The sequence below is a fragment of the Coccinella septempunctata genome, chromosome 7 (genome assembly GCF_907165205.1).
Source record: "Coccinella septempunctata chromosome 7, icCocSept1.1, whole genome shotgun sequence".
Taxonomy (NCBI): domain Eukaryota; kingdom Metazoa; phylum Arthropoda; class Insecta; order Coleoptera; family Coccinellidae; genus Coccinella; species Coccinella septempunctata.
The window spans coordinates 11,005,961-11,032,637 of NC_058195.1; the positions used below are offsets into that span (position 1 = coordinate 11,005,961).

General features: G+C 34.5%; 7 protein-coding genes across 10 annotated transcripts; 3 read left to right on the top strand and 4 right to left on the bottom strand.

The window, feature by feature from the left end:
* Positions 1 to 1,042: 1,042 nt before the first annotated feature.
* On the top strand, positions 1,043 to 2,257 carry LOC123317276. Its single transcript, XM_044903715.1, has 3 exons — positions 1,043 to 1,569; positions 1,711 to 1,863; positions 2,013 to 2,257. The coding sequence occupies exons 1-3, from the start codon at positions 1,398 to 1,400 to the stop codon at positions 2,177 to 2,179; spliced, it is 492 nt and encodes a 163-aa protein (XP_044759650.1). The 5' UTR covers positions 1,043 to 1,397; the 3' UTR covers positions 2,180 to 2,257.
* A 184-nt stretch (positions 2,258 to 2,441) lies between these two features.
* Positions 2,442 to 4,163, top strand: LOC123317278 (SUMO-conjugating enzyme UBC9-B). Its single transcript, XM_044903716.1, has 5 exons — positions 2,442 to 2,603; positions 2,674 to 2,761; positions 2,906 to 2,989; positions 3,068 to 3,330; positions 3,605 to 4,163. Exons 2-5 carry the CDS (start codon positions 2,696 to 2,698, stop codon positions 3,672 to 3,674), a joined length of 483 nt encoding a protein of 160 aa, XP_044759651.1. The 5' UTR covers positions 2,442 to 2,603; positions 2,674 to 2,695; the 3' UTR covers positions 3,675 to 4,163.
* A 474-nt stretch (positions 4,164 to 4,637) lies between these two features.
* Positions 4,638 to 6,911, bottom strand: LOC123317275 (SET domain-containing protein SmydA-8-like). Of its 2 annotated transcripts, none has more exons than XM_044903713.1 (6): positions 6,505 to 6,911; positions 6,265 to 6,459; positions 5,689 to 6,212; positions 5,337 to 5,592; positions 5,037 to 5,252; positions 4,638 to 4,941 (listed from the first exon to the last, which is right to left on the bottom strand). In XM_044903713.1, the coding sequence occupies exons 1-6, from the start codon at positions 6,542 to 6,544 to the stop codon at positions 4,646 to 4,648; spliced, it is 1,527 nt and encodes a 508-aa protein (XP_044759648.1). In that variant the 5' UTR covers positions 6,545 to 6,911; the 3' UTR covers positions 4,638 to 4,645. The 2 variants fall into 2 exon arrangements, with proteins under 2 accessions (XP_044759648.1, XP_044759649.1); XM_044903714.1 differs by having other exon boundaries at positions 6,265 to 6,449; positions 6,505 to 6,906.
* A 562-nt stretch (positions 6,912 to 7,473) lies between these two features.
* On the bottom strand, positions 7,474 to 9,518 carry LOC123317372 (inner centromere protein A-like). Its single transcript, XM_044903870.1, has 2 exons — positions 8,062 to 9,518; positions 7,474 to 7,976 (listed from the first exon to the last, which is right to left on the bottom strand). The coding sequence occupies exons 1-2, from the start codon at positions 9,403 to 9,405 to the stop codon at positions 7,530 to 7,532; spliced, it is 1,791 nt and encodes a 596-aa protein (XP_044759805.1). The 5' UTR covers positions 9,406 to 9,518; the 3' UTR covers positions 7,474 to 7,529.
* A 513-nt stretch (positions 9,519 to 10,031) lies between these two features.
* Positions 10,032 to 13,876, bottom strand: LOC123317362 (diacylglycerol kinase epsilon). Its single transcript, XM_044903850.1, has 9 exons — positions 13,481 to 13,876; positions 13,151 to 13,319; positions 12,425 to 12,703; positions 12,155 to 12,372; positions 11,555 to 11,700; positions 11,330 to 11,498; positions 11,028 to 11,193; positions 10,828 to 10,976; positions 10,032 to 10,762 (listed from the first exon to the last, which is right to left on the bottom strand). The coding sequence occupies exons 1-9, from the start codon at positions 13,697 to 13,699 to the stop codon at positions 10,643 to 10,645; spliced, it is 1,635 nt and encodes a 544-aa protein (XP_044759785.1). The 5' UTR covers positions 13,700 to 13,876; the 3' UTR covers positions 10,032 to 10,642.
* Positions 13,877 to 15,418: 1,542 nt separating this feature from the next.
* Positions 15,419 to 17,087, top strand: LOC123317408 (dual specificity mitogen-activated protein kinase kinase 6). Its single transcript, XM_044903926.1, has 4 exons — positions 15,419 to 15,738; positions 15,805 to 16,190; positions 16,269 to 16,465; positions 16,527 to 17,087. The coding sequence occupies exons 1-4, from the start codon at positions 15,677 to 15,679 to the stop codon at positions 16,878 to 16,880; spliced, it is 999 nt and encodes a 332-aa protein (XP_044759861.1). The 5' UTR covers positions 15,419 to 15,676; the 3' UTR covers positions 16,881 to 17,087.
* Positions 17,088 to 18,487: 1,400 nt separating this feature from the next.
* LOC123317404 (transmembrane protein 94) lies at positions 18,488 to 26,529 on the bottom strand. 3 transcript variants are annotated; one of them, XM_044903920.1, is made up of 17 exons: positions 26,292 to 26,529; positions 25,367 to 26,239; positions 24,896 to 25,103; positions 24,733 to 24,836; positions 24,455 to 24,662; positions 24,230 to 24,403; positions 23,763 to 24,177; positions 22,918 to 23,191; positions 22,204 to 22,308; positions 20,731 to 20,989; positions 20,465 to 20,673; positions 20,213 to 20,412; positions 19,944 to 20,155; positions 19,640 to 19,889; positions 19,291 to 19,384; positions 19,080 to 19,235; positions 18,488 to 19,024 (listed from the first exon to the last, which is right to left on the bottom strand). In XM_044903920.1, the coding sequence occupies exons 1-17, from the start codon at positions 26,393 to 26,395 to the stop codon at positions 18,952 to 18,954; spliced, it is 3,918 nt and encodes a 1,305-aa protein (XP_044759855.1). In that variant the 5' UTR covers positions 26,396 to 26,529; the 3' UTR covers positions 18,488 to 18,951. The 3 variants fall into 3 exon arrangements, with proteins under 3 accessions (XP_044759855.1, XP_044759854.1, XP_044759856.1); XM_044903919.1 differs by having other exon boundaries at positions 22,918 to 23,221; XM_044903921.1 differs by lacking the exon at positions 22,204 to 22,308 and having other exon boundaries at positions 22,918 to 23,221.
* Positions 26,530 to 26,677: the final 148 nt, after the last annotated feature.

The following is a 26,677-nucleotide window of genomic DNA, read 5'->3' on the forward strand; positions in this document are numbered from 1 at the left end:
AAGTGATAGTTTGCAACTTGCAAGAAATTTTGTATTGAATTTCATTGTGAATGGTAACGGAAAACGCCATCTGCTAAGCTTCCGTGCCGAAGTGCACTTCGGCCCGTGAATTGATTGTGAATGTAGCTTTAACCAAACCTAATGTTTTGGAGCAAATCTTCAAAAATTCTTTCGATAAAAATATTGCTTATAAATTACGATCAATAAGAACAAAGCTCAACTGTGATATGATTTTCTTCTCGATAATCTCGATTTTTTATTTCATTATCCTATATTTTCTAAATTTAAGAAAACAATGTTACCAATAGTAATTGCAGAACAAAATATCCCTATAAGTACAACCACAGAACACTAATATACAAGTTTGTCCATTCATAGAGTTAATCAATTAGCCACAGAACACCCACTTTTTAATTATCAAGGTTGATTGAAAACAAGAAAGCTTATACTATAATATATTTTATATATTCATATATTATAGTATCCACTCCTTGGACTGAAAAAAATGAAATACTTCAGCTTCAATTTTCCAGTCAATGTCACCAATATGATATTATATAAACAGGAATGTATTTAAGGTTGCCTATACAGTCAATTCGTAGAGTTCTCGTTCAATATTTCTATGGAGGGTAGAGCCTACCCTCCATAAATATTTCCAAAAATCATTTAAATCAGAGACAACTGTCTTTAAATGGAGAATGAGGCAGTTGCCTCTGGAATAAAGTACGTATGTCTAACTTAATAATAATAAATCAACGGTCTAATTTGCATCGGTGCAACAGGCGGACTATGAAACTATAATTAAAATTGGAAAATGAAAGGAAAATTTCACGAAAGTACAGTATTCAAGTAAAACGGCAAAACTGGAATCACTTTTAAAGCTTCGAAATTCTGTATAGAAAACACTGAAAGTAGTAGGTATTTGCAAATCATAAATCATAGGGATTTCGATGAAATGTCTGTTTTTAAGAAGAAAATATTTGTGTGAATTATATTGAATCTTTTTTGACAATTTCGTTCAGGAGAAGAATAGTTTTATGTTTTTTAAGAAATCTTACCAACTGTTGTATGTAACCATCATCTTATTTGGAATATTTTCATATTTAATTCAATTTCGACCTCGATTGCAGCCAAAAACTAGGAAGATCATTTTTCGCCGAAGTTTTTGGGCCAAATTTCGCACATTCATCTTAGATTTTGATTTCTCAGGTGCATTATTGAATATATTGAACAAAAATGGTCTGTATAATAAATCTCAAAAACTTTTTTAATATTTCATTATAAAATGATAACGCGCAGTCCTACATTGAGTTCGATTCAATGCGTGATACACAAATGATACTGGAATATAAAGGAGTGTCTCGAATTGGAAGAAAAAACAAGGAGTGGTAGCCTTCATGTGCACCCTTAATCAGTCATCATTTTGCCACGGTAAACGAAGCATGGCTACTTTTAGGGCGAATCCACACGATGAAAATGAACCCTGGCTGGAAAAAGCAGCTTTAGATGGTTATGGATTCAGAGTTTGGCACCTCATGTTTTTCGCGGTGACAGGATTCTTTTCAATTCGTAAGTATTTTATTAATGAACGAGATCAAATCAAAATGAAAATTATTGCCATGTCGCATCCGCCATATTCACATTCAGCCGATCTCACAAAAAAACAATGCATTAAATAATAGCTGCATATATTCGAATTTTTTCTTTCAGTGATATTCTTAGCTTTTTGCATTAAAATCAGAATACCTAGAACCAAACAGGACATCGAAGCAGATTATCATAGAAAGAAACTTGCCGAAAAATTCATCGAACGCCTACGCCTAATTGAGAATCAAGAAATGGATACATTGGATCTTAAACGAGGTAAATATAAAGGGACTGCCCGAAAACTTACGTTCTGGACGCCGTAGTCCAAATATATTTCTCGGATTGAAATTTTGTGTTAATATGTCTTGTCCCTTGCAGAGTTTTCAATAACCTACATTATATAATATCCTTTTTTCTCCTTTTAGCCTTAGACATTATACAGAAGGATTATTTGGAAAACCAGGAAAATATAAACCTGAAATATGGAGTTTCGAATTCCCAATCCTCAGATAATTCTACCAGAGAACTCAATCAAAACGACTTGCCTACTCCTCCTCAGACAATTACGGCAAGGAAGATTCAGAAAATGTAGTAAAAATACTTACCAATGAATTAAAGTTGTTAAGTAAATGTTCATATTGTTCATATCTGAATAAAAAAAATATATTGGCACTTCATCAGAAGATTTCATTCTTCCGTCCGTTTCGAATTTAAATTCAAATTAGTCTGTCATATGTCAAAATCTCATATTGTTCTATGACACTAGGCTTCCTCACCTCAGTGGTTTCAGGTTTACAGTGTGCCTATCGGTAAAAACAAAAAAGTCCCTCAAAATAGGCTTTTCCTAGGTACTTTTTCCTTTAACAACGCTAACTGCCACTTGCACTGTCAAGAATCCTGTCTTTAGCGTTGGGTTTTCCGGTTTCTATTTCTTTCTTTCGAAAACGAAAGAATTGTGGAATTATCTCCCGCCAAAGGGGGGCGAATGGTTATTAACATTATAAAATTTTGAAAATGTAAGGAAACGGATGCGATGAATCTATTCGTGTGAACTTGCAAATTTTTGAAATGAAATTATCGTTACAGTTACCCGAATTGATTGTGCACAATGTCTGGAATCGCAGCCACACGACTCGCAGAGGAACGAAAATCCTGGCGGAAGGAACATCCTTTCGTAAGTTTCGAGAAAAGCCTGTTTTGTTTTGCAAAATAACATGACATAGAATCTGTGTTCGTCTCATGTTCTTTTGTTAACATGTTATTTTTCTTATAATTTCATATTCTCTTATGAGAATAAACTTACTTGTGTCGATTTCAGGGTTTTGTCGCACGCCCTTCTAAAAATCCAGACGGTTCACTTAATTTGATGAATTGGGAGTGCTGTATTCCTGGAAAAAAAGGGGTAAGGTTCTCAGACACGTTTTTGTGCAATACTAAAATCGTTTTAACTTGAAATAATATTTTTCTCTTTTTGTTTCAGACGCCTTGGGAAGGCGGTCATTATAAATTAAGAATGATATTCAAAGATGACTATCCAAGTAGTCCACCAAAATGTAAATTTGAGCCCCCGCTTTTTCACCCCAACGTTTACCCATCAGGTACAGTCTGTCTTTCCTTATTAGACGAAGAAAAGGACTGGAGGCCAGCTATCACAATCAAGCAGATATTATTGGGAATTCAAGATTTGCTTAATGAACCAAATGCGAAAGATCCCGCTCAAGTTGAAGCATATACTATCTATTGGTGAGTCATAAATGAATAAATAATAAAAAATTTCTTTTCGATTTGCTCTTAGAAGTCTTTTTATCCCATTTTCAAATCACTTTAAAATAAGGAATCACAGTGAAATTCCATTTTGATTACTGTAATCACGTTTTATAGATTAAAAAATATTCAACGAGCTCACCTGTTTTTTATATTTAGTGGAAGTATGAGACTTATTCATTCTGATTACTGATAATGAAATGAGGTTTTTGTTGTGAAAATTATATAATTCTTTTTGATGTTTTCATTTCAGTCAAAATCGTTTGGAGTATGAGAAAAGAGTGAGAGCCCAAGCGAGGGCCATGAGTCAGCAGGAACTATAGCACTGAAAATAAGTCACAAAACAACAATTTGTAACATTTTTTTCCAATGTCTCTCAGATGATTGTTCTGGCATATTCATCAATATATGTTATATTATTTCCACCTCTGTCAAAATAAGTTTGTTTTTACTTTATGAAAATTAAATATTAATGTTAAATCGTAGGTTAAAGTAGTTAGTGGGCAGAAACGGCCTTTTTTTATGAACTAATGTAATTCAATTCATTGTTTTCGAACAGTAAGAAAGTAATCGTCCTGAATAAATAAGTTATACAATAAGTTCAGTATTTCATTAATTTTTATTTTTTTACCTTGGAGAAATTTGATTTATTTGAATTAATGAAAAAAAGGCCAATTCGCTGAATGTATGATTTATTCTCATGATTACAGACTCCACCTTTCAGTTAACTATTTTGACATGAAGAAATATATTTTGGTGATGTAGATAACTATTTATTCAAATTTTTTATATCAATAAATTTTTGAAACTGATTCCTGTTACAAATAATATGAAATGTGATCGATAATCCTTTCAATTCAACTCTCCCCAATATCAATTTTAATTTACTTGATTAGATCAGTATAGAAGATTGTTCCAATTTAATTATTGTATTGTCATTAGTCGAATCAAAACAAGCAAATATAGTATGAAAATGAAAGAATTATTTTTAAATTCAAAATAAAAATTATCTACAAAGTAATAATATTTATAAAATCAAAATAAAAAACGCAAATTACCAGTGGTAAGCAGCTTTCTTTCCATGTCAATATAACATATATCCTTATGTTTCTTTGATTTTTCTAGAAACCACAAAAAAAAGAATGACTCATCGATAAGCCTGCCTTAAATTCGTTTGTTGGTGCAAACAGGCACTAAAGAGTTTTTTTTTAATGGTTTCGATGGTGACAAAAAAAGAAGGTTATGCGATAAAATCTTCTATTAGGCAACAAAGAAGAAGACGATCATTAAATCGTTAATTTTTATTTCTTTTCTTTCTAAAAGATTGCTGTACATTCGTTTCCATTACCACCTGCTGTTTTATATTACTTATAGATTCTCTCAACTTCTTGAGATAACCTAAAGCGTTTTGTGCGAGAAAACCTTCGGGACTGTTTCTTGGTTCGTACAACAGGTGTTTGAGGGAAGATTTTAGTAGTTCTTCAGCTGATAACAAATGATCTAACAGAGTTTCAGAAGTAATTTCGTTTTCTGAATAGTCTTTGTATGCCAGATTTGCTTTGGCTGCGTGAAGCTCGTAGAGGGTTATGCCTGAAAGAAATTCAATGACTTCACAAATTCAATGGCTTTATTACCATCGGATTTATTAGTCATGTTCAATAATTAACATTAATGAATTGTTTTACCTAGAATTCTTGAAATTCCCGGCTCCAGTATTCGAACAACTGCAATCACATTTTGACATGATTCGATTTTTCTAGTCAAGTTTTTTCTGCTAGGAACATCTTGCGTATACAATCCCATAAGGATTTGTTGTAATTCTAGCATTAAATAATGTTGAGGATGAAGAGTTTGCAGTAGCTTCATGTTGACTTTTTCCAAGTCTTTCACATAACTCTGACCTTAAATTAAAAGTGAGGATACAAAAAATATATAATATGTACAGAGTGATCTATATACATCAATATAAGTGTATAGGTACTTACCTGCACATTGTATTAAATCTTTGGCTAAATTGAGGGTTGTTTCTACCAAAGAATTATGGAAGTTCTTCTTGCAAAAAGTGCAAGACCAACCCACTTTTTTCTCATCACTTTTTCGGGGCTGGATAAACCCTTTTCTACAACTGTGACATCGCAGAGAACTAATGTTAGTGTTCAATTCAGTTGGATCCATACATCTTTTACAGGTACACTCGAAATATTTTCCCTGTGTTAGGCATTTATTCCTTTCAACGTTTCCCTGAAAAAATTGAATGATCGTTGGATTTTAGCGTATATATAAATTGCGAAAGATATTCCGTCCACATAGTTTTGAGCTGAAACTCAATTTACTTACATCTAAAACGTTTGCATAGTTGAAGAAAATAGGAGTAGATATTTCTATATCGACACTGGCATGAATGTAGAGTACGAAGTCGTTATCTACTGCTAAATGGGTATTTGATAAACAATCATGAGCCATAAGAGCTGCCCTCGGATATAACCCCCTCAAGGCCTCCATTTCTGAAGGGTGCACGACAATCTCAGATTTATCGCGAGGTGGTCTTATTTCGAAAGTATTCACATCCAGAATCCCACAAAGTTTTTGAACAATTTCATTTTTTTCATCATCGTCAGAAAGTATATCGGCTTTTTTCATAACTTTCTCCACAAGATTTTCACAGTTTTGCCATATGGGAGTATTTCTTCGGTCTTCTAAGTGCGATTCCAATTGATTAATTTCATCCCATTCTTGTTTGGAGTATTTTCTTTTTAAAAGTAACCTCAGCACTGTTATGACTTCGTGATTTTTCACCAGAAAGGATGGTTTCAAATTCAATCCTCCCAGCTCTCTGCATTCACCTTCCGAGTGAAATTCGCCTAAAAAATCATTGAAATAACTGCTGCTTATGGTTAAACTTCTTACATATACCATCGCAATCCGTCCTGCAAAGTATGGCAACTTTACATTGATCACAAATTTCGAAATGATTAGATTTTATGTAGGTGCAACATTTCAGGCAGAAATTCCTGTTTCCTCGGTATGAATCAACCAGTAGTGGTTTTTCTTTCAGGATGAGTTCACCTTGTTTTATGAAACGAGCAGCTGTTAAGTACCTAAGCAAAACTAGGTTCAAAAACAATCATTTATGTAATAATTCTTACACCTCACCTGTTAAAAGTGTCATTCTGAGAAATTTCATATATTTCATCCATTTTTTGAAAGAATTATGATAACTCAGAGATCATCAGGATTAAGAAACTAAAATCCTTCTACCTATGTATAATCAAACGTGAAATGATTTATTTTTAGGCATAGATTCTTCCAGAGTATAAAACTCCTTTGGAGTAATTCAGACCTATTTATATCTAACACAAATAGAAAGTAGTATTGTTATGGATAATAAATAAAATCAGCAAAATGGAGCATATATATAAGATGATATATAAAGGGCAATAACAAGAGATCAACTTTTTCAACTAGTTTTCAAAATATTTTCCGGATGAAATAGAAATACACTAAAAAACCTATTATAAGAAGAATGAACTGAAAAATGTTTGAACGTGATCCAACAATTCAATTATTTGAAATTTGAACGCTAATTGGTCAGATCCGTCAGAGAGCATTTGAATGGTTCCGCTGAGCTGACGTCACAGGACACGAGTGTTATCAACATTTGAGGTTACTTTTTTCATCGTGCATCGTTTTATCAAAGAGGAGCCTTTTGGCTTTATATTTATGTTCTACTGCATGTGTCATTCCAATGTGAACACAAGAATATAATAAGAATAATATAATTATTTTCTCAACAAGTGCGGAAAAAGATACTTTATGCATGAGTTAAGTTTCCCAAGTCATGGGAAAAAATGTTTCCACCCCTTTTTTTATGTATTTACCTGATGCTTTTCATTTTCTAAACTGTCACTTTGCATCAACAGCCGGTGGAAAAAATCACTAGTCCGCTAGTGCGGAAAGTATTTAAATTTGTTTTCCTGACAAACGAGAGAAGTCCTGATTTTTTTGTCATAAGAAAATAAATTTATTATTTAATTATACTCGTCGTCGTTCCTTCCTATTTGGCCTGTTTCATACTAGCGTTACTGGAAAAAAACTATTCGCATATCTCAAAAAAACAAACAGTAAATATAACAAAATTATATTCAAAGCCGACTTCTTATATACACTTTTACATAACATCAAAACTTAATGATCTTCGGTTTGTGGGTTTCGGGTACAGTGGCCTTATATACTTCTTTTTGTGGTGCCAAATCATCAGGATTACCTTCAAATATAGTTTCAACCTGGAATTTAGCTTCCTCTTTCCTCTGCTGCTCTTGGAATTGCGGACAATCTTTCTTTAGATGGGTCACATCACCGCAAACCCTACAGCTTCCCCCCTTAGGATACAACCCCCTTTCATTATCTGGACATTGCCTTGATATATGCCCCTGCTCTTTGCAGATAAAACAGCTGGCATACTTGAAGTTTGGACCTTTAACAACTCTACAAGCAAAAGATGTATGATCGGAAGCACCACACTTGAAGCACACTCCAGTTCCTTCAGTTTCCACTAATTCGTTTTTATTGGATAGATTGGGACATTCTGATAGATTATGCCCAAATTTGCGGCAATTGAAACAAACCTAAAAAATGTTCAGTTAATTTTCAACAAATAAAACAACTTTCAATTAAATAAGGGCTACTTTCATATTTCTTATTTTCTCTTACCTTTTTCTTTTCTCTGGCCAGAGCTTTCTCAGCCTTTCTTCTTTCCAACTTCAGCGTCCTGTTTATTTCACTCCTAGGTAAACCTTTACTTATCATTTCCTTTTTGAGTTTTCTCAAATTCAAGGCATCTTCCTTCTTGATAGGAAATCCATCAAAATATTCTAATTCAATCTCATTTCCATTTACCATAATTTTGTTGGGTTGGAAATCTTTCCGCCTTTTGATGTCACTATTTTCCAATCTTTGCTTCTTGGGCCTTTCCTTCTTCTGTTGAGGTGCTTCGTTAGAAGGTTTTGATTTATTGAACTTTTCAGTGGATTTGCTTTTTCCAAAAGTTTTTGGCTTTTCATTAGTCTCAGGGTTTTTGACCTCATTTGTATCCGGTTTGTCTACCTCTTTCTTTTCCTCTTGTTTTTCTTTTTTCTTCAATTTTTTTTTCTCTACTTGTTTGTTTCTTTTTTCCTGCTTCTTCAGGATTTTTTTCCTAGCTGCTTCCGGTAATGAATCCAAATCTATCACTTTACGCTGTTGTTTACATGTTTTAGTTTCATTTTTGTCTGTTATGTTCGGTTGAATTCCAGTTTCTTTCTTATCTTTATCTACCTTCTTTTTTTTTTTTTCTTTTTTGGGTTTCTCTTGTTCTTCAGGTTTTAGTGAATCATTATTTGGTATCACTATTTTTTTCTTGGTTGTTTTAACTTTTTTAACAACTGGATTTTTTATTTCAACTTTGGAACTCAATTCTACTGGTGCATCATCGTCATTTTCTTCTATATCTTCATTTTGGTCCTGAATTGATGCATCTTCTTGTAAAGATGAATTAATATTTTTCTTTTTAGGCTTGTCCTCAAGATTTTTCATTTCAACATCTGAATGAATTGCTTCAATAATTTTCAACTTTTTCTTTTTGAGGTTTTTCACAACTGCAGAATTTTCATCATCGCTAACCGATCTTTCAGCTTGTTGGGAATCTTCATCAGATATAATTTTATCTGCATTTTCTGCTAAACACTGAGTCGCTCTTTTCTTTAATTTCCCATCGGTAACTTTATTCTTCTGTTTCTTAATCGTCTTACTTTTTTTGGATAAACCATTCACCTTCGTGTTATTGTCCTCAGGAAATTCTGCCCATACCGTCCTACTTTCAGCCTCCTTTTCTCTGTCTTTCAAGAATTTTTGATAATTCTCATTTCTTCTTGCTTCGGCCTCTCTACGTTTTTTTTCCTCTTCAATTTCTTGTTTCTTTTTCAACATATCATTCTTCATCTCATGCCAAGGGGTTGGATCGAAAACAACTCGTTCGTTCGAGGATTTAGAGCCTTTGGCTCTCGCGAATCTAGTCATTGTATTTAAAGTTTTTGTTGAAATATTAAAATTAAATTAATTCATTGATGTCTTCTGTTTTCGTCGTTCACGTTTCGAACAGTTCAAAAACGAGGTTATGTATGTTGTTATTTTAGGTTATGTCATAGAGGTTGTTAACATAGAGCCGCTGATGTTTTCTTTTCAAAATAGTCACCATAGAGACATAGAATACTAAAAATAAAAAACTGCTAAAAAACTAATAACTGAGCTCTTCCAAAGATTTGACTCTGCAAAGAGGCGTTATGAAGGGTTCGAAAAAAATTTCCGATAACGACGACAAACTTCCATAAACGAGCGAAAAGCTACGGGCGATCAGGGGCTATAGCTTACCATTTCGATTATGCTTTTCTCTTAAAATCTACGGAATATTTACCGGATATATATTTTTCTGATACACTCACTCACGATTAATTATATTACAATGATTACATTAAGTACAGATCATTGAACTTATCACAGATCGGGGCCTGGATGTAAAACCTAAAGAGTTTCAAGAATATTGATAGTTTTTGGTAAAACCGACAAATCCGCATTACTTTAAGGCAATTCTCTTTCGAATAAATAGAAGAATTTTTCATTATTTTGGGCACCATTAAATATTTGCAAATTTTCGATAACTTTTATTCCATATAATATTAGATATAATACGCTTCTTTTCGAACAAATACAGTGTGATACTGGTGAATTATAACATTGAAAAATCTGAATTTCTCATAATTTGCATTAATGTTGAAAATGCTGTTTTTAAATTTTACCATTATATAAGTGAGAATATAAAATTCGTAATTATGCTTGATATGTGCACTACAACAACAGCCAGATTTATTTGGACTATTAATAGAATCTTTATAGTATTTGCTTAATTGAATTCAACAGATTAGGTTCCACATAAAAACGAAATATACATATTTGAAAATACTGTTAGAAGAACATGTATGAAATTCTAAATAGGTGAAAAAATTCATTAAATAAAATCACATTTCAAGTTACAAATACTGAGGCAAGAACCGAAACTTACTAATTCTAATGAGGTTGCAAAATTGTATAAAATTGTTTTCAAATGCAATAAAAATTGATCGTAACTTCGACAAATTGGTAACCCTTTCTGCACCTTAATATAGATTCAAACAATACTTTACAATACCTTTTAACCCAACTTTCGGTTGAGAATTGCAATATTTGGCACATACTCAAATCAGTACTCTTTTTCCATCAATCAATCGGGGTGATTTATAAGTACAGGACAGTGATTAGCAAAGGTAATTTTTATTGAAGACGGATTCTGCTCCCAAGGTTCACCGTCTATCTGTACTGGGGCTTTTCTTTTTAATTTTACCTAAAAGAGAATACAATAATCTTTGTTCTGAGAAAGCATTGAATCCCAGATGGGATTAAACCTACCTCCACCATCTTACCCTGACCTAACCTCACCGGACTAGAAAGGCCCATCTGCAATTGAGCCACATGGAATGACGAGAAAATACCGACCACTTCCAGTAAACCATCTTTGAAGGATTGGTGTCGATAACCGGAAGACACATTAGAAAGATCTGAAATGAATCAAGGTGACATCTGTACAAACAAAAATACGAACTACGCACTCCAAAGGTTGACGCCCGCCCCCCATGATGGTATATTGAGGACAACGATCGATTCCAGTTCGGGCAATTCCACCAATTTACCATCTATATACAAATCTAATCTTTTCTCTAGGTTCTTGCAGTCGGATGTTACTACTTGTTGGGTGCCGAAACATAAGTATAACAACTGAAAAATCAATGAACTGCTAGAACTTTTTATAATAATTTTTATATGAATTCAATAACTTTTAATTATCGATTTGATGAAGATATAACGTATTTTATCTGAATTGGCAATCGTATGGTCATTTCTGTCCACTCACCTTATTACATATTCTGTTACCAAAGAAGTAGTAAACGGAATCCCTGGTTCTGTGGAAATTTAGGCATACCTGGGCATCCACACCGACACTGAAGTAATTGTACATGTAAAAAGTGTTTGACGGAATCCTCAACCCTAAATGCCTGTGGGACATTGCTTCTATTTTCCATCTGAAAATTCAAATTTGGACACTGACATTTTTCAAACTGAAATTTTTTCCACCAACCTATCCAACTTAGATGGTGTCGCTGCCTCTATGTATTTGAGAAGCTTGTCAACGTCCAAGTCTGAAGCACTTTCAGATCCCCAGCCTAACACTCTGGAGAGATCGTTTCCAGTACCCAAGGGTATGATAGATAACAAAGGCTCAGGCTAAAAGTATCGAAATTGTACAATATTGTTTCAGACGCTCTTATCACTTTCATCATTGAAAAATCTCAAGATTTTTATGTCTTTTGTATACAGAAGGAAATTGAGATCGCTATATTGAGCTGCTCAACTCTGATAATCATCTTTCAAATCCACAAACATCAAAGGAAATTACCGGTTACACGAATGTTAGAAGGATTTTCATCAACCTATAAATTCATTGACGAAATGAGAAAGAACAGATTTAAACTTTATTTTATGGCTGTAAAGTTTTCTATGTCTTTTTTATTTTTTCTTTGTTTGTTTCTATATTTTTCCTTATTTTTAATTCTATGTTCACATTTCATAGATACTCTATTTGGAGTCAGAAATAAGGCTTTGTTAATACTTGAACAATTATTCTTCAACTGAAAATTCTATGAGGTTTTGAAGATGAAGGAGTTAAAAGATAACTTACGTCCAAGTCCAATTTGTGAGATGTGGTTAGAACCCAATTAATGGTCCCATCCCCACCTGCAACTAAGATCCTCAACTGTTTCGGGGCCATCAGAACACACCACTGTAGCGCTGCCGCCGGTTTCCTTTCGCTCAAATCTATGACTTGAACTGGATTCAGATATTTTCTGAACTCGGATAGCACAGTGGCACCATCGTTGTTGCCCGCCTTTTTATTGGCTGAAAAGAGTATGTATTTCTCACGTTGAAAATCATGATTGATTGGAATTACCAATCACAATAAGAGGTTTCCATGCCTTCCAACCCGGATCCCGAACACCTCTGAGAAGTAAATGCTTCTGGATGGCACCTTTTCTTCTCGCCACCTGCACACTCCAAGGTGGAACAATATGATTTCTGAATCGGCCAAAATCGCACTCTTCATCATGCTGATTGTTGCAGTTGGTGTGCACTGACCTTTGACACCAGCAACACTGATAGTCTACAAGACCAGGCTCCATTGAGCAGTCTTCGTTGCAAATGTAACATGTAGCTCCAAATGGTAAATTTCCTGAAATGTAAATGAAGCTTTTCTATGATTATTCATAGACTATATAAAATATACCTAACATATTTGATAAATCGCCTAAAATTCCGGTTTTTCCAAATAAACAAAATAAGATCATTTCAATTATGGTTTATTTGATTTCTGCACCTATGGAAAAAACTGTCATGATGTGAAAATATCCCAAGGATGAAGTTCAGAACCAGTTATTAAGTTTTTCTGTATACCAAGATCTAATTATGACAAATTCTCATTAGATGTGATAATATATGAAACTCATTGAAGGCCAAACAATATAATGAACACTGCTCAAATATCCTAAAAATAGATCATAAGCATTTAGGAATAATGAGGAAAGTATCACTTTCCCAAATTTCAATACCAATAGTCGTGTTAATGGGATTTTCACAATGAATGGAAAGATATTGATTACAATGCTAATGTTGAGCTCACCTTTAATCCAATGGTGTAACTGGGTTTCATTATTACTAGTTACAATTTTACATTGCAGTCTAACATTTGCCTTTTTAATACACTCTGAATCAGCACATACTCCACAACAATCACAATATACCCCAATACCATTCAATAATAGGGATTCACAAATTGAACAATACCATGACTGAAAGAAAAACAGAAATAACTATGACTTGCGAAAAGTAAAAAATTCAGCATAAAAGTCCTGAATGAGAATTGGGCATCAATTATTGTATTATAAATTCTATACTGAATATATAAAGATATTTGTTCTATAGTACTCCTGTAAATAGGATCCATTCTTACCCTTGATGTTACCACAACAGGTGTCCAACTATGATTTTTCACATAATCCCTTATACGGACAGTAGTCTCACCTCCTATCCATTTGAATAAGTAGAAACTTAGGAAACAAAGCACGACTGTCCCAATTATAGTAAGAGTTCCGACCGGAGGAAAAATTTCTCCTATTATAAACATTTTGGGGTAGGAAAAACTACTTAATATCTTACTGAAAATTGCCATTTCGCCTCAACATGCCCCAGAAAATCCGCAATAAAAGTATTCACGAAATACATAGTTCTAACAGGACCGGTACAGCTCTAGCGTTGAGAATGAATTAACAGGAAAATACATCGTTTTTGAATCGTCATAAAATTTTCCTTCTCCAATGTTTGTTTCCATTTTGACATTTAAAGAAAACATACAAAATACAGAAAAATAACAAACTTACAGAATTTTCTGCGTTTTGGCCATAGACCTAATAAAATATGGACGGGCCCTGAGAGAGAGAGGTCACGAGTAGTACGTTAGAAAGAGATGGACATATGGTAGAAAATGTCAAAATCATATGTTTATTGTTTACAATGTTTACTGTTCAGCTACAGTGTTTTCAATCGATATTTCATTCTCCTCACAAACAATTTAGCAGAAAACTAGGTTTTTAGAATCGATTGCTACATGCTAATAAAACGAAAGTGATTCATTTTTGGAAATAATAGACCAATAAAGGAGTTTCTTTGTTATTTCATGTATGTACATATAGGACATGATTTACAAAGATTTACAAGGAATATACCTAGTCTGTTTTCTATATTTCACAAGGCCACAGCAAGAATTTGTAAAGGTGACTTGAATTTCGAAATAGTAGATATATTTTTGAATATTTTAAAGAATGTTGTTCTAAACGAAATAGTTACATATGTACCATCACATTCTATTTCAAGGCATGACCGAAGAAAATACTTAACTCCAATCTGGATTCAATATTAGGAAGAGAAGAGATGTAAATCATGTTGATATTCAGTAAGCCCTGTGACATCGGCAAACTCAAAACTCGATATTTTCTGTTGATCAGTGTCACAGAAATCTAACACTGGAAAGGCACACAATAAAGAAACAGGAGCAGTAAAATATTTCTGCCAGGAGTGCCAAAGAAGAGCAACTAAACCACCTGATGGAGAACCTATCAAAATAGTTGTGAATGATTAATCATCATATAAATATTTCCCCAGCAGGAAATTTCATATTATTTGTGAAAGTATCAATAAACATACTTAAAAATATTGCTCTTTTCTCTATACCACACATGTTTTTGCTCAAGGAAGGTGAAATGTTTAAAAAAATTCACTTTAAAGACTAATTTTTCTCTGTGCAGCCACAACGCAAAGCAGGGGTCCTTTCATCTTTCCAAATCACGAGTAATTTCAGTGTATATAAAATCAGACCCCGGCGAATGAGATGATAATGTTGTTTTACACAACTCTCAAGTTTTTTACATTAATAAAAATCAGAAAAAAAAATTTTCAGGTAGTATTTTTTTTATACGGAATCTATTATTTTATCAGCACTTGAAAGTTTCAAGAACGTGAAAAATATAGTTGATTTGATAATATTTTCGAAGTTGATTTCAGTCAGAGAGAACCTCTGTTGTTGTCTCTGATTTCAGTACAAAAATTGCTTCAAATTAATAGAAAGTCTATAAATCTACCGACAACCACCCAAAAATGCAACATGGAGGATCGGCGGACTGGTAGAATTCCCGAGTTTACTCGATAACTTGTTTGAAGCGGCAACGTTGAATTATTCTCTACCAGCTACCAGCTTGACGTTTACTACCAGGGAGGGACTGCTGTTATCTCTCTTTTCTACCACCCCCCTCTCTCTCGTCGGTATTCCTCGATGCGGTGAACGGGAAAACCACGTGAAGGCCTGTCCATGTATTATTAGGTCTATGGTTTTGGCGTTGCGCTTTCTGTCAAATATTATCCTGTCTGGTCGTGATCGCTGATCGAAGGGATTTGTGTTAAAAATAATAAATTTTCATTGATTTTCGAAGTTGCCCGGAGTGCTGGAATATAAAAGCAATAATTGAAAATTTCATTGTGTGCGGAGGCGTTGAAATATTCATATATGGTTATTGAAATACCAAGCTCGTCCATTTCTGTCCAGGGAAAATCGAGAATTTTTCAATTCCCTTAGTTTTCAAAGAATAAAAGAAAAATGGCTTTGCGGAAAAAACGACCAGATCTAAAACTACAAGTTTCTGAGGAAGTCCCTCCAATGTAAGAGAGAATAGAATATAATGTTCCATTCTAACTCTTTAATTGATATTTTTTGTATAATTCTAGTGTCCCCCCAGCAAATCTGGACACTAGGACCACCATAACCATTGGGGACAAAACTTTCGATGTTGAAGCCGATGATTTAGAGAAAATTTGTGACTTGGGAAGAGGAGCCTATGGTATAGTTGAAAAAATGAGACATATTCCAAGTGGAACGATTATGGCAGTTAAAAGAATAACAGCAACTGTCAACAGCCAAGAACAGAAGCGTCTTCTCACAGACTTAGATGTATCGATGAGAACTAGTGACTGCCTTTACACAGTACAGTTTTTTGGAGCCTTATTCAGAGAAGGCGATGTCTGGATTTGTATGGAAGTAATGGATACAAGCCTGGATAAATTTTATGCTAAGGTTTATAAACATGGAAGGAGAATACCCGAAGATATGTTAGGTAAAAGAAAATTACAAAATCCAGGTTTATCATAGTTACCAACTTGAAGGTCAATAATGAATTTTTCATCTTTTATAGGTAAAATAACATATGCAGTAGTATCTGCATTGCATTACTTACATTCTCATTTGAAAGTTATACATAGAGATGTCAAGCCTTCAAATATCTTGATTAATCGTCAAGGGGATGTTAAAATGTGTGATTTTGGCATCAGTGGATATTTAGTTGATTCGGTGGCGAAAACTATTGATGCTGGCTGTAAACCTTACATGGCAGTAAGTAAAGCAGAAATAAATTAATGACAAATGCTATTTCACAAATGATGTATTTTCATAGCCGGAAAGAATAGATCCGCAAGGGGACCCTTCAAAGTACGACATTCGTTCAGATGTTTGGTCCTTAGGTATATCTCTGATAGAATTGAGCACAGGACAATTTCCATATCCAAAATGGGGTACACCTTTTGAGCAACTAAAACAGGTGGTGAAAGACGATCCTCCTAGATTGCCAGCTGGAGAATTTAGTACAGAATTCGAAGACTTTATTTCAAAGTGTCTACAAAAAAAATATGTCGATAGGTGGAACTACAGTCAGTTATTGCAACATCCCTTCATAGTAACCCATAGAAATAAGAACACCAACATCTCTAATTTTATTTCAGAAGTGTTGGATTTGCCAGATAATTTATGAGATTCGTGTTCCCTTTCTTAGTTTGTATGTGAAGTTGTTTTCAGAGTGAAAAAATTGTGTCAGCCGCTTGTACTCACCCCTTATTCTTTTTCTTTTTTTAAGTGAGCACAAAGGATATGATCCTAAGATAGGACTTATCCTAATTTGGCACTTACTTCACTCTCTTTTAAAATGTTTTTTAATTTTGGAGGTTCTCTTCATTTTATTTCAGTTTTCCAATAAGTTGAAGCATACGCTTTTTATACAATTTTTAATTTTGTAGTTGTTTTTAAAATTTCAGTATTTTTATTTCATTAAGTTTTAAATCTTTCAAGAATTTTAATTTGGTTTTAACAAAATGAAACTAAGAAAGGGTTGTTGCAATAAGAAAATTTTAGATCATTTATGTTCCGTTTTATGTGTGATTTTAATGCTGAAGGGTTTTTCATGGAGTTGCGATTTTGCAGGGGAATCCATATTAATAATCAGTTATTCGTCCGGTAGAAAACTTTGGACTGGATCACAAAGAATTAGAAATTGTTTCTCTAAAGTAAATATTCACTACCTTTTCTAAGAATTTTGACCTGCTTTCAGAATATTCGTATCAATCAGTTTCGGTTTAGTTGGCTCCCACATTCTTAAAATGCTTTTGGTTCCGACTTCCGAGTATTTAAACTCAATAGGAGTCTATCTGAATACCTTCAAAACAATTTAATCTAGTCATAATTGAAATACAGATTATAATATATCAATTTTCACAACTATTTCAAACACCATTGTTGACAGTCGTTCATTCTATATGTAATGAAATACTCCATGCTTATAACGTGTACAAAAAATGTAGAGGATCTGATAAGATCAAGTGTTACAAGATAATGAAAAATTTATTTATAGATGGAAAACCTTCAAAGTAGAATACTGAGGTATTATGTTGATCTTCCGAAATTAAGATATTTTGAATACAATAGATACTTTAGGTATTCTTAACTACCTATTTCTCTTATACTAATAATAATTCTTTCTCATCAGCTTAAGCGTAGAACAATATCAATAGTTTTATTTTGAAATAGTTAATTTCAACTTTATTAAAATTTACCTAACGTCTCAGGAATTCTATTTCATATGATGGGCATGTCAGAAGTCAAATTATAAACTTGTGTTCAACTTGTGTCTCGTATTTACAGAATGAGACGTTACTAGTAAAGAAATATTGATATCCCTATGATAGGATGATTCTTATATACCATGTATATACATTAACTCACATCACGTTATCCTAGTAATCGATTTAACCCGAAATTTCGGTTAATTGTTGATCATAACTTTTTCCATTTTTGAGATTGAGATAGTCAGTTTTCTGGAAGATATATATTTTATTCCTGAAAAATGTTGTGAAGTACATCAGCAAGGATGATTTTATTTATTTCCACTGGTGAATGTAAATTTTTCTCATTTTAATGTTAGAATAACGTTAATTTGAATCATGAAATTGTGTGATAATAAAAAAATATTTACTACTCATTTTTTTAATCAAGGAAAATCTTCCTTGTATCCTGAGATCCACTTGAGTATTAGCCAACGATGATACTCTAAAACTTTTCAGAGGGGGTGACAAAATATCACGTAAATATATATAAAAAATATATTTAATACAAATCAACAGCATGATCTCACACCGTTCACTTCCATTAAAAATAGATATCAAACAATAAAAAGTATAACATTCCAATACTCAAGCAAAATCAATACAAATAAGTACATTCTTGTATACAGCCTGAAATCTCTGAGATAGATGAACACAAAATTATACCTGTATGCAATTTGATTGATTCACATCTTCAACATGAAGACTATCACAATTTCACATTCTAACGTTAATAAATCAGACTTATTAAAAACACAGGGCTGCTGTTAGTCGAAATGAGCATCGATAAATATTCAGTATCTAAAGCTAAAAATACTGCACCTAAATACTTACTTCAAAATATAAAACCAGTTCATCAGTCCTGAATTTTCCGTAAAAGAGAGCAAACATAGTATTTTTGAAAAATAGGATGAAAACAAAGCGTCTTTTTCACTTTGGTATAAGAAGTTAAAATGGCGAGTTCATGCCTAATTTTGTACCAAAATCCAAACGGGCTCTCTTCTGAAATCTCGTATTCACTCTGTAAGTAAATCAATGAGAATCCATTAATCAAGTCAAGTCACGACATAATTTACCCTATTTCTTGATGCTTAACCGTTTCATTAATCACCAATACAACAAAAGGCGAAATAAAGCCTAACACCAATATCCACACAGGCAACTCGAATTCGGTTTCACCATTCGAATGGATATGATAACAGACAACTGTGTACACACTCTGTAGTAAAACACTGAAAAAAATGGTTCACTTGGAAAAAATTCAGTTGAGGAGGTGTGCAAACTCACAAGACGATTGCGCAAACAATCCACAATCTGTTTCCAAGTGGCAATTTCTGAATTATCAGATGACCTCGATGGACAAAACCGATAGATATAGCAACTGAAAAAAATTCGATTTAAAAAGTTATGACGAAAAATATTTTAGCAGAATAAGTGCTTAATTTTTCTAGGAAACAGAGGAAAATTCAAACTACCACCGCAAGTTGTAGATTTGAATTAAGGCCCACATGAGATAGGTCATCGATGTTTTTTCCTCTTCTGGGTGATTATTTTATTATTCAGCATGTAACTATTTTTCTTTGGTGTAATAACCTGGTTCAAATGAATAAAATGATACCCTTCCACATGAACCTACCAAAATGGGTGACAATCAGCAACAATATCAATAACCTCGCAGAATTCAGAGTCCAATCCTGGTCAGCCCAGCCTATACTCTCATTACCATCACTTCCGATTATGGGGGTATGATGTAGAAAACAAGTACAATTACGCATCTCACATAAACTGTGACAGTGACTAGTTAGTATGCCCCAAAATGAGGTCAATACAGTCAAAATTGTCGGAATAAACTTAAGTCCGTAACACCATGAGATGAAAAACATTATCTGAAAATATAAAGGATATCATCACATTCGTTGCAGAATGAAGGGAAACCTCACATTCCAGTTGAACGCCAAATCGTTTTTACCCAGTGGTCGTTTCATCACGTCTGCATCGACTGGTAGGGCTATCAGAGAGGCACTAAGTATTGGTATAACTATCGAAATCAACCAAAGTACTTGACCAGTCGTGAACGGCGACGGTATCAAAGCGATACTGCACGCTATTTGAACACCTGTTACCGTAGCACAACAGCATATCCAGAATTGCACTGAAAATTTTCCGAAATATCAGTTAAAATCACGATGTCTATGCAACAATTACCAACCGGCGTTCCAAATGGAGGTCACAAAATGTCTCGACTCCATGATGAGATGATATAAGTTTATAGGATCTTCCCTTTTTATGCACAGGGAGCAGGGTAGGCTATTCAGCTGCCTAGCTAGATCCATAGGAGAGGTGCCGTTGTAAGGTATACTTATCAGTCTTCGTTGGCATACTTGAGGATACATTGGTTCTACTGCAACACTTGAGGGGAAAATATGAGTTTAAAGTTGAGTTGTTTGACCACTACACTTACTTAGCATCGGCTTGCATAAATATCCCAGTATTCTCGCAGTTGGAGACTGACCCCATGATACAAACAATCTCCCCATAATCCTGCATAATGTGCAACATTTCCCTAGTCGCTGATGGAGTGCAATCAGTAAACAAAGATACCAGCAATGGTACATTGTCTATCAACTCTATGTGAGGTCTGATCTTGTCTATACCTCTTGGTAGTTTAGCCTTAAAATTCGCACAATTTAAACGGAATAAGTAAAATATTATTCCAAATAAACTCACCCTATTACTCATGTCAAAGTTAACCGGTGCTGTACGGTCTGTACTATCTGTCAAACAACTCATGGACTGCCAATCGTGCGAGGTGTTGATGCTGCTGAAGAGTGCCGAAGAGTCTTGCTGCTGGGCGTTCTTGCTATCGTTAATCGAGTTCTGATTGCTAGAACGCCTGCTGGTCACTTCGCGTTCGAATTTAACGGTCTGATCGATGTTGATGGCCGAGGGTGCCGAAAAACTTATCGCTTTCGAATTTTCGAGGTTGCTGTGAAAAGTACGGTAAATTTAGGAATCGACGACAGGTGGCGTCGGTGCAGGAGAAGACACTGGACTACCGAGCACTTTGTATGACATGTGGGTTATCAAATTCACCATGCAGTGTAGTATTGCGCAGAATAGACAGAACGTTTGGAAGAAGCTATTGTTATTAATGAATTGGAGTCGTCACGACTTGGCTTAACCTTACTACTTGGAACTTTTGTTCCACTACTCCACATATTCAATAGTAGGGAGACCCTCAATGGATTCAACAACCTCCTTAGAAGCCTTGGCTGTTATCTAGTGGGGATCAGTTCTGCACACTTGCATACTATGTGTTCAGCTGTTTCTTTTTTCGCTCGACAGAGCCTGCATGGCTCATCTACTGAGTTTCCATGAATTACCAAAGAACCCACCTATACCAGCTTCAAGAGATTTCTGGTTAAGATCGTTGATATTTCTGACTGTGCAGTTCCAGGAGTTTTCCTCTAGATGATATTTATATTGTTCAACTCCCATTCTTCTACGACTGCCTTATATTGGTCTTTCCCAAGCCCACCAAAAAGTTCAGGTCCAGAAGGTGTTAACCTTGAAGCCTCTTTCGTAAGTTGTAAACTTTTCCATCATCTTCAACATCACAACTGATGCCTTGGAAATTTATGTTGGCCTTATTGCCTCTGTTAAACGCTTAGTGATATTGCGGCATTCCCATGTCAGCACAGAACCCTGGCTGGGAGATTCCAGAGCCTCAACATGGTTTTGCTGACCTTGTGATATACATGTGCGTCCCTTTAAAGACGTCCTTTAGTACAGGTGCAGACATCTAGTGTCTCTGCCTGTAAGATAGAGGTTTCATGTCCTAGGGTCTTGAGATCTCAAATTTCGGTCCACATACTCTGATGATGATGACTTTTTGTCCAATTTTTTCATCGCGCTAAGGTAGAGAAGGCTAAGTAGGGAGACAAGACATGAGTTTTGCTTGGGAAGAATCATAGACCAAATAAAAGAAGAATAATGAAATGGGCTTCTTATGGGGAATGAAGCACTGTGCGCATATCCTATTGATAAATTCAAAATGAAACTTACAAATATGTGCTCTCAGAGTTACCTTGGCCTTGTGTTAATGCCGAGTTCTGTTTTACTATTCTGAGCAATTGGTTGTTAGTATAAAGCTGAAATGACACATCAACACACCAACAGATAAATGTGACATATAAATACCTTTGCTGCACAACGGAAGCGTTTTCCCCTGATGGTACTGCAGAAGAGGTTTCTTCACGTGTTATTGGGACATTTACCATGCTGTTACTTTTAGCATTATCCCCCCTATTGCAGTACACACATATCACATCAAACAATTATCGAATATACAGGGGGGTAAGGGGTAAAAAGACAAGAAGGTGGAAGGTTTGGGTTGGTGGTTTCATTTATGATATAAGTAGTGTAATTTTTTAGTAGGATTCAACGATCAAAGCCAATTTGATTTGTACTTTCAGCTAATCAGAAATGAGAGAATTAGATTCAAATATAAAACACTGAGAATTAATTCTATTCATTTCATTGTTTTCAAAACTTAAATGAGTTGAATACAACAAAATTATGCATAATAATTCATACTGTGATTGAAATATTCGGAATATAATCAAAAACATCCAAACCAGATAAAATGGCAATAGCATTAAAGACCTCTTTTCTAGGAATACTCAGTAGTGACAATTTAGTTCTGAATGACAAAAAATTATTATCTTACCACAGAAAAAATTTTTGAATTATATGTTCATCATTATTATATTGAAGTATATAAATGAAAAAAAAAGAATAGAAATAGAATATTCGGAAATTATAGAATTAGGACGGTACGAAAGTTAAGAACTTCACTCACACATAAAAGTTCTCAATAATCCCATGCCTACATTAAATTCCCGTAAAACATACCTTGTCCTTTCGCTCAACAACGAAATGTGACAGTTCCAACCGCTTTCCAAACCCATCTTTTCGCTGAACACCCTAGATCTCAACTCGTTCTCCTTGCTGAAATGCACGAATCTGATGCAGGCCCGTTCCAGCTGCTCTATCAGATGGACCATATCGGTGAGTACCTGATATTGCATGCTCACCATGCCTATGAAAATCTGGTTGCACTGCATCTGGAAGCAACCGTTAGCATCTACTTCTTCCGCCTCAAATGCGCAACCGTAAATCAAGGAGTCTGTTGAGTAAAAAAGTGAGAGGGGTGCCCCTATAAATCAATGAGAACGACTCATGAAGATTATCAAGCGAACTTGACGAGGACAAAAACACAACACTAAAAATCGAAAGGGAAAATTGTTAGGAGAATTATGGAACACACGTGTTCAATGCTAATGGTCAAGACTCTCTAGAGTATTGAAGAATGCAAAAGAAAAAAAAAACAAAATTCATACCTCAAAGATAACACCAAATCTACACATTACACCCAAAAATAATTATTGTTTCATCGAGCAATGTAAACTAGGTCATATATAATGACAAAAACGCATGTGCCTTACATGTGTCAATTTGAAAATATACCTTTCTATCTCAGTCCCTATAGAAAATTTGAAAGGAATAAAATACAGAATAAATATTCTGTATTTTACAAAGATCAAATGATCTTTGTAGTTACAAGCAAGCTGATGAAGAATTTTTGGATTGCTGCAGGTTTTCAAGCTATCACAAGCGCGAGATCAATAAAACATGCAAAAAACTAAAAAAATATATTATGACGATATACGAATGATTTTTCTCATTTTGTGACTCACCCAGTTCAGTATGTCCATTATTTTGAATCGGCGAGGGACTTCTCTGACCCAAGTAGAGGTGTTTGGAGTCGCTCGGCAGTTCAAGGTAGGTAGATGCCAAAGTAGGCGCTGGTGCCCTATTAAGCGGCCTGTAGGAAAAAGCAGTACAATAAGATGTGAGACTCGTGCGCTGATAGAAATCTTGGATTCTCTTTCTATCGCTGACCGTAAGGGGGCGCAGATCTTTGCCATCCCAATAGTCCACACAAGCGTCAAGCAATATATCTGCTGTTCCCTCAGAGAGTAGCTGCATTGCATTAGTACTAATTTCTCGAACAACTACGGCGAACATATGAGGAAAGGGAACTTTCAATTTCGAATTCGACATCTGCAGTGATCTGGCGTACTTGTTGTCTCGCCTAACAGTTTCAGGTTGCTGCAATTGAACAAGTTCAAACAAACTCGAATTTTCTTAGATCATCACTCACTAGATGTCTGAATGTGCACAGCTTCTGCTCCATATTGAATATTTTTCTTGCTTCGTCCACAAATCCAATTATTTTAGCTAGTTCACATAGACATCGCCTGTTGGAAACAGGTACCAAATTTTCATTTATCTGGGCTTCACACGTTATATGAGAGCAGAAGTTCGAATATTGTTTCTGAAAACAAGCACAATTTTACACAATTTCATCCTGTCGATCATTAAGTACCTCAGTTGCTGGGTTACATGTGTTGAGAAGAATTGCCAGTCCGAGAGGTTTCAAGGAGGACATGTGCACATTCCATTTTGGATCATCAAATTGTAGTTTGAAAGGATCGTGATGATCATGGGTCAGATCAAGGACTTCAACCTTACCGCTTGGAGTTTTAGAAGGATTGCCATCGATACTGTCGGAGTCGAGATCTTCAATATTCAAGCTAAAAAAGATATAATCAGGACACTGTTCCTATCAACAACTATGCAAATCTAAAGAGATTTTCCACATACCTAGAGGAAGAAGATGTCTTATCTCTGTTGTGAAGAAAGAACACCTTTTCAGCTGTTGGGTTTGGTGAAGATAAAACACCCTTTTTATCTACACAACCTAAGGCCTAAAAAATGAGACGTCATATAAATTTACCAAAATATAAAAGTTATGAAAAGTACTCACTGAAACTGAACCCAAAACATGAAGAATATTTGCAGATCTGGCCATGATTTCAGGGTCACCCCAGAGTATAGCAAAAAAGTTCGTAATAATAGACATCCATTTATACCTGAATCTTATGTGCTCTACAATTGTTTGATCAGCTTCTTCCTCCAAACTGAAGCTTTCCTGTCCTTGTACAATTTTACTGGCAAAAAATATGGCCTGCAACCTGGAAATATATGTTCGGAATTCTTTTTTTCTGCACAAGGGGTATTGAATTCTTTTGATAGAACCATTGAAATTTGAAGAGAATCTGATTGAAATCAACACACAATTCAGTGAAATGTATTGTTCTTAATCAATATGAATAAAGGGTGTTTCACTTAACATTTTCAGGAAAACATCTCATTCGATTTCGTAGACACATGAAACACCCAGTATGTGATGACAAAAAAGCTTATTATTTTCTTTATAAGTAGTAAAAACTCTCACCTAGCAAGTCCAATATAGTTGGCCAAATTCCACACTATAGGGAAAATAATTGGCAATAAAGGAAGTATTCCATTTGTGGGATACAACAAAAATAATGCTACATCATTGTCAAACTTCAAATGAAGATATTTCAATGCAGATAAAGCATAAAAAATGATAATCGCAATAGGCAATATAATTCTTTGTACCATTTCAACAAGCAAAATATGCTGTTGACGTGTAAGTTGAGTACTAGGCCGATCCAATGCTTGTTCCAACATAATCTTCAAGTTACTCAAGTAAGGTGTTTCCAAAAGTTTATATTTGGCACTTTTCAGTGGTTTACGTATTGTTGGTGATGAGATCAAGTTACCATCTTTTCCCTGAGGTGCATATACTTCCTTTGCGTGTAATAATGGTTGGTCAGAGTGTTTCTCTAGACATTCACAATAACCCGGACTAATTTGCCCTGGTTTTACTAAAATTACATCATCTTTCACTAGTAATGAATAAGGTAAATTAACCAATTTCCCATCCCTAAAAGTCCATTGCATGGTTATGCATGGAGATGTTGGCATAAATAAAGAGGGATAATTCTCTGGCTGCCATTTCACATTTTCAGCTTCTTTTTTGATTATTTTTAATACATGTTCAACTCTCCTTGGAATTTCATTATGTCTTAAATGATTGTCATACAATTCCAAAGAAATACTCAATGTTGTGAAAAAAAGTATCAATACAGATTGCACCAAATACAGCTTTGAATAATCTCCAAGAAAATATGCTAATATGAGACTTAACGCACACCAAAGCAGTAACGAAATAGAAATCCAATTTATAGTTGTGTGATGACTCGAATGATGTATACTATCCCTGATCCATGACTTGGAATTTCTGAAAATTTTTAGGTAGATATATTAAAGTCTTTCCAATATTCAGATTGCACCTTTTCTTTTGAGAATGTTTGAACTGCTGAAGAAGAGATTCAATTTCTCTGTATAATATATGAAGTGCCTCTCTGCTAGTGAGGGAGAGTGGTGGACCTTCCATTTCAAATTTTCGTGTAACTTTTCATTCAAGAAAATAGCTTTAGATTCATTTCGTTGTATGAGTGCCCATTCCAATCACCAATCAGCTGTTCTTGATGAGGTTATCTGACAGAAAGCTCACGGACCTCAAGTAGCCTAGTACTTAAATTTTCTTTTCTGCTTAGCTAGCTTATTAATTAATGAGATATTACATCTTCAGAAGCTATCAAATAAACTCAGTATTCTCAGTAATTCATTTTAATTTTAACGTAATGTTAAAAGAAGAATATTCTGCAACACGCAC

Coding starts and splice junctions, on each gene's coding strand:
- LOC123317275 (XM_044903713.1), bottom strand. CDS start 6,544: ATGAAATATATGAAATTTCTCAGAATGACACTTTTAACAG. Junction 6,460..6,504: donor CAGAATGACACTTTTAACAG/GTGAGGTGTAAG, acceptor TTTTGAACCTAG/TTTTGCTTAGGTACTTAACA. Junction 6,213..6,264: donor TTGCAGGACGGATTGCGATG/GTATATGTAAGA, acceptor ATGATTTTTTAG/GCGAATTTCACTCGGAAGGT.
- LOC123317362 (XM_044903850.1), bottom strand. CDS start 13,699: ATGGCAATTTTCAGTAAGATATTAAGTAGTTTTTCCTACCCCAAAATG. Junction 13,320..13,480: donor CTGTTGTGGTAACATCAAGG/GTAAGAATGGAT, acceptor TTTTTCTTTCAG/TCATGGTATTGTTCAATTTG. Junction 12,373..12,424: donor GAAACCTCTTATTGTGATTG/GTAATTCCAATC, acceptor TACTCTTTTCAG/CCAATAAAAAGGCGGGCAAC.
- LOC123317276 (XM_044903715.1), top strand. CDS start 1,398: ATGTGCACCCTTAATCAGTCATCATTTTGCCACGGTAAACGAAGCATG. Junction 1,570..1,710: donor GACAGGATTCTTTTCAATTC/GTAAGTATTTTA, acceptor TTTTTCTTTCAG/TGATATTCTTAGCTTTTTGC. Junction 1,864..2,012: donor TACATTGGATCTTAAACGAG/GTAAATATAAAG, acceptor TTCTCCTTTTAG/CCTTAGACATTATACAGAAG.
- LOC123317278 (XM_044903716.1), top strand. CDS start 2,696: ATGTCTGGAATCGCAGCCACACGACTCGCAGAGGAACGAAAATCCTGG. Junction 2,762..2,905: donor GGCGGAAGGAACATCCTTTC/GTAAGTTTCGAG, acceptor TGTCGATTTCAG/GGTTTTGTCGCACGCCCTTC. Junction 3,331..3,604: donor GAAGCATATACTATCTATTG/GTGAGTCATAAA, acceptor TTTTCATTTCAG/TCAAAATCGTTTGGAGTATG.
- LOC123317408 (XM_044903926.1), top strand. CDS start 15,677: ATGGCTTTGCGGAAAAAACGACCAGATCTAAAACTACAAGTTTCTGAG. Junction 15,739..15,804: donor TCTGAGGAAGTCCCTCCAAT/GTAAGAGAGAAT, acceptor GTATAATTCTAG/TGTCCCCCCAGCAAATCTGG. Junction 16,191..16,268: donor AATACCCGAAGATATGTTAG/GTAAAAGAAAAT, acceptor CATCTTTTATAG/GTAAAATAACATATGCAGTA.
- LOC123317404 (XM_044903919.1), bottom strand. CDS start 26,395: ATGGAAGGTCCACCACTCTCCCTCACTAGCAGAGAGGCACTTCATATA. Junction 20,156..20,212: donor GACCTCCATTTGGAACGCCG/GTTGGTAATTGT, acceptor GAAAATTTTCAG/TGCAATTCTGGATATGCTGT. Junction 19,890..19,943: donor ATTTGGCGTTCAACTGGAAT/GTGAGGTTTCCC, acceptor TTATATTTTCAG/ATAATGTTTTTCATCTCATG.
- LOC123317372 (XM_044903870.1), bottom strand. CDS start 9,405: ATGACTAGATTCGCGAGAGCCAAAGGCTCTAAATCCTCGAACGAACGA. Junction 7,977..8,061: donor TGGCCAGAGAAAAGAAAAAG/GTAAGAGAAAAT, acceptor AACATTTTTTAG/GTTTGTTTCAATTGCCGCAA.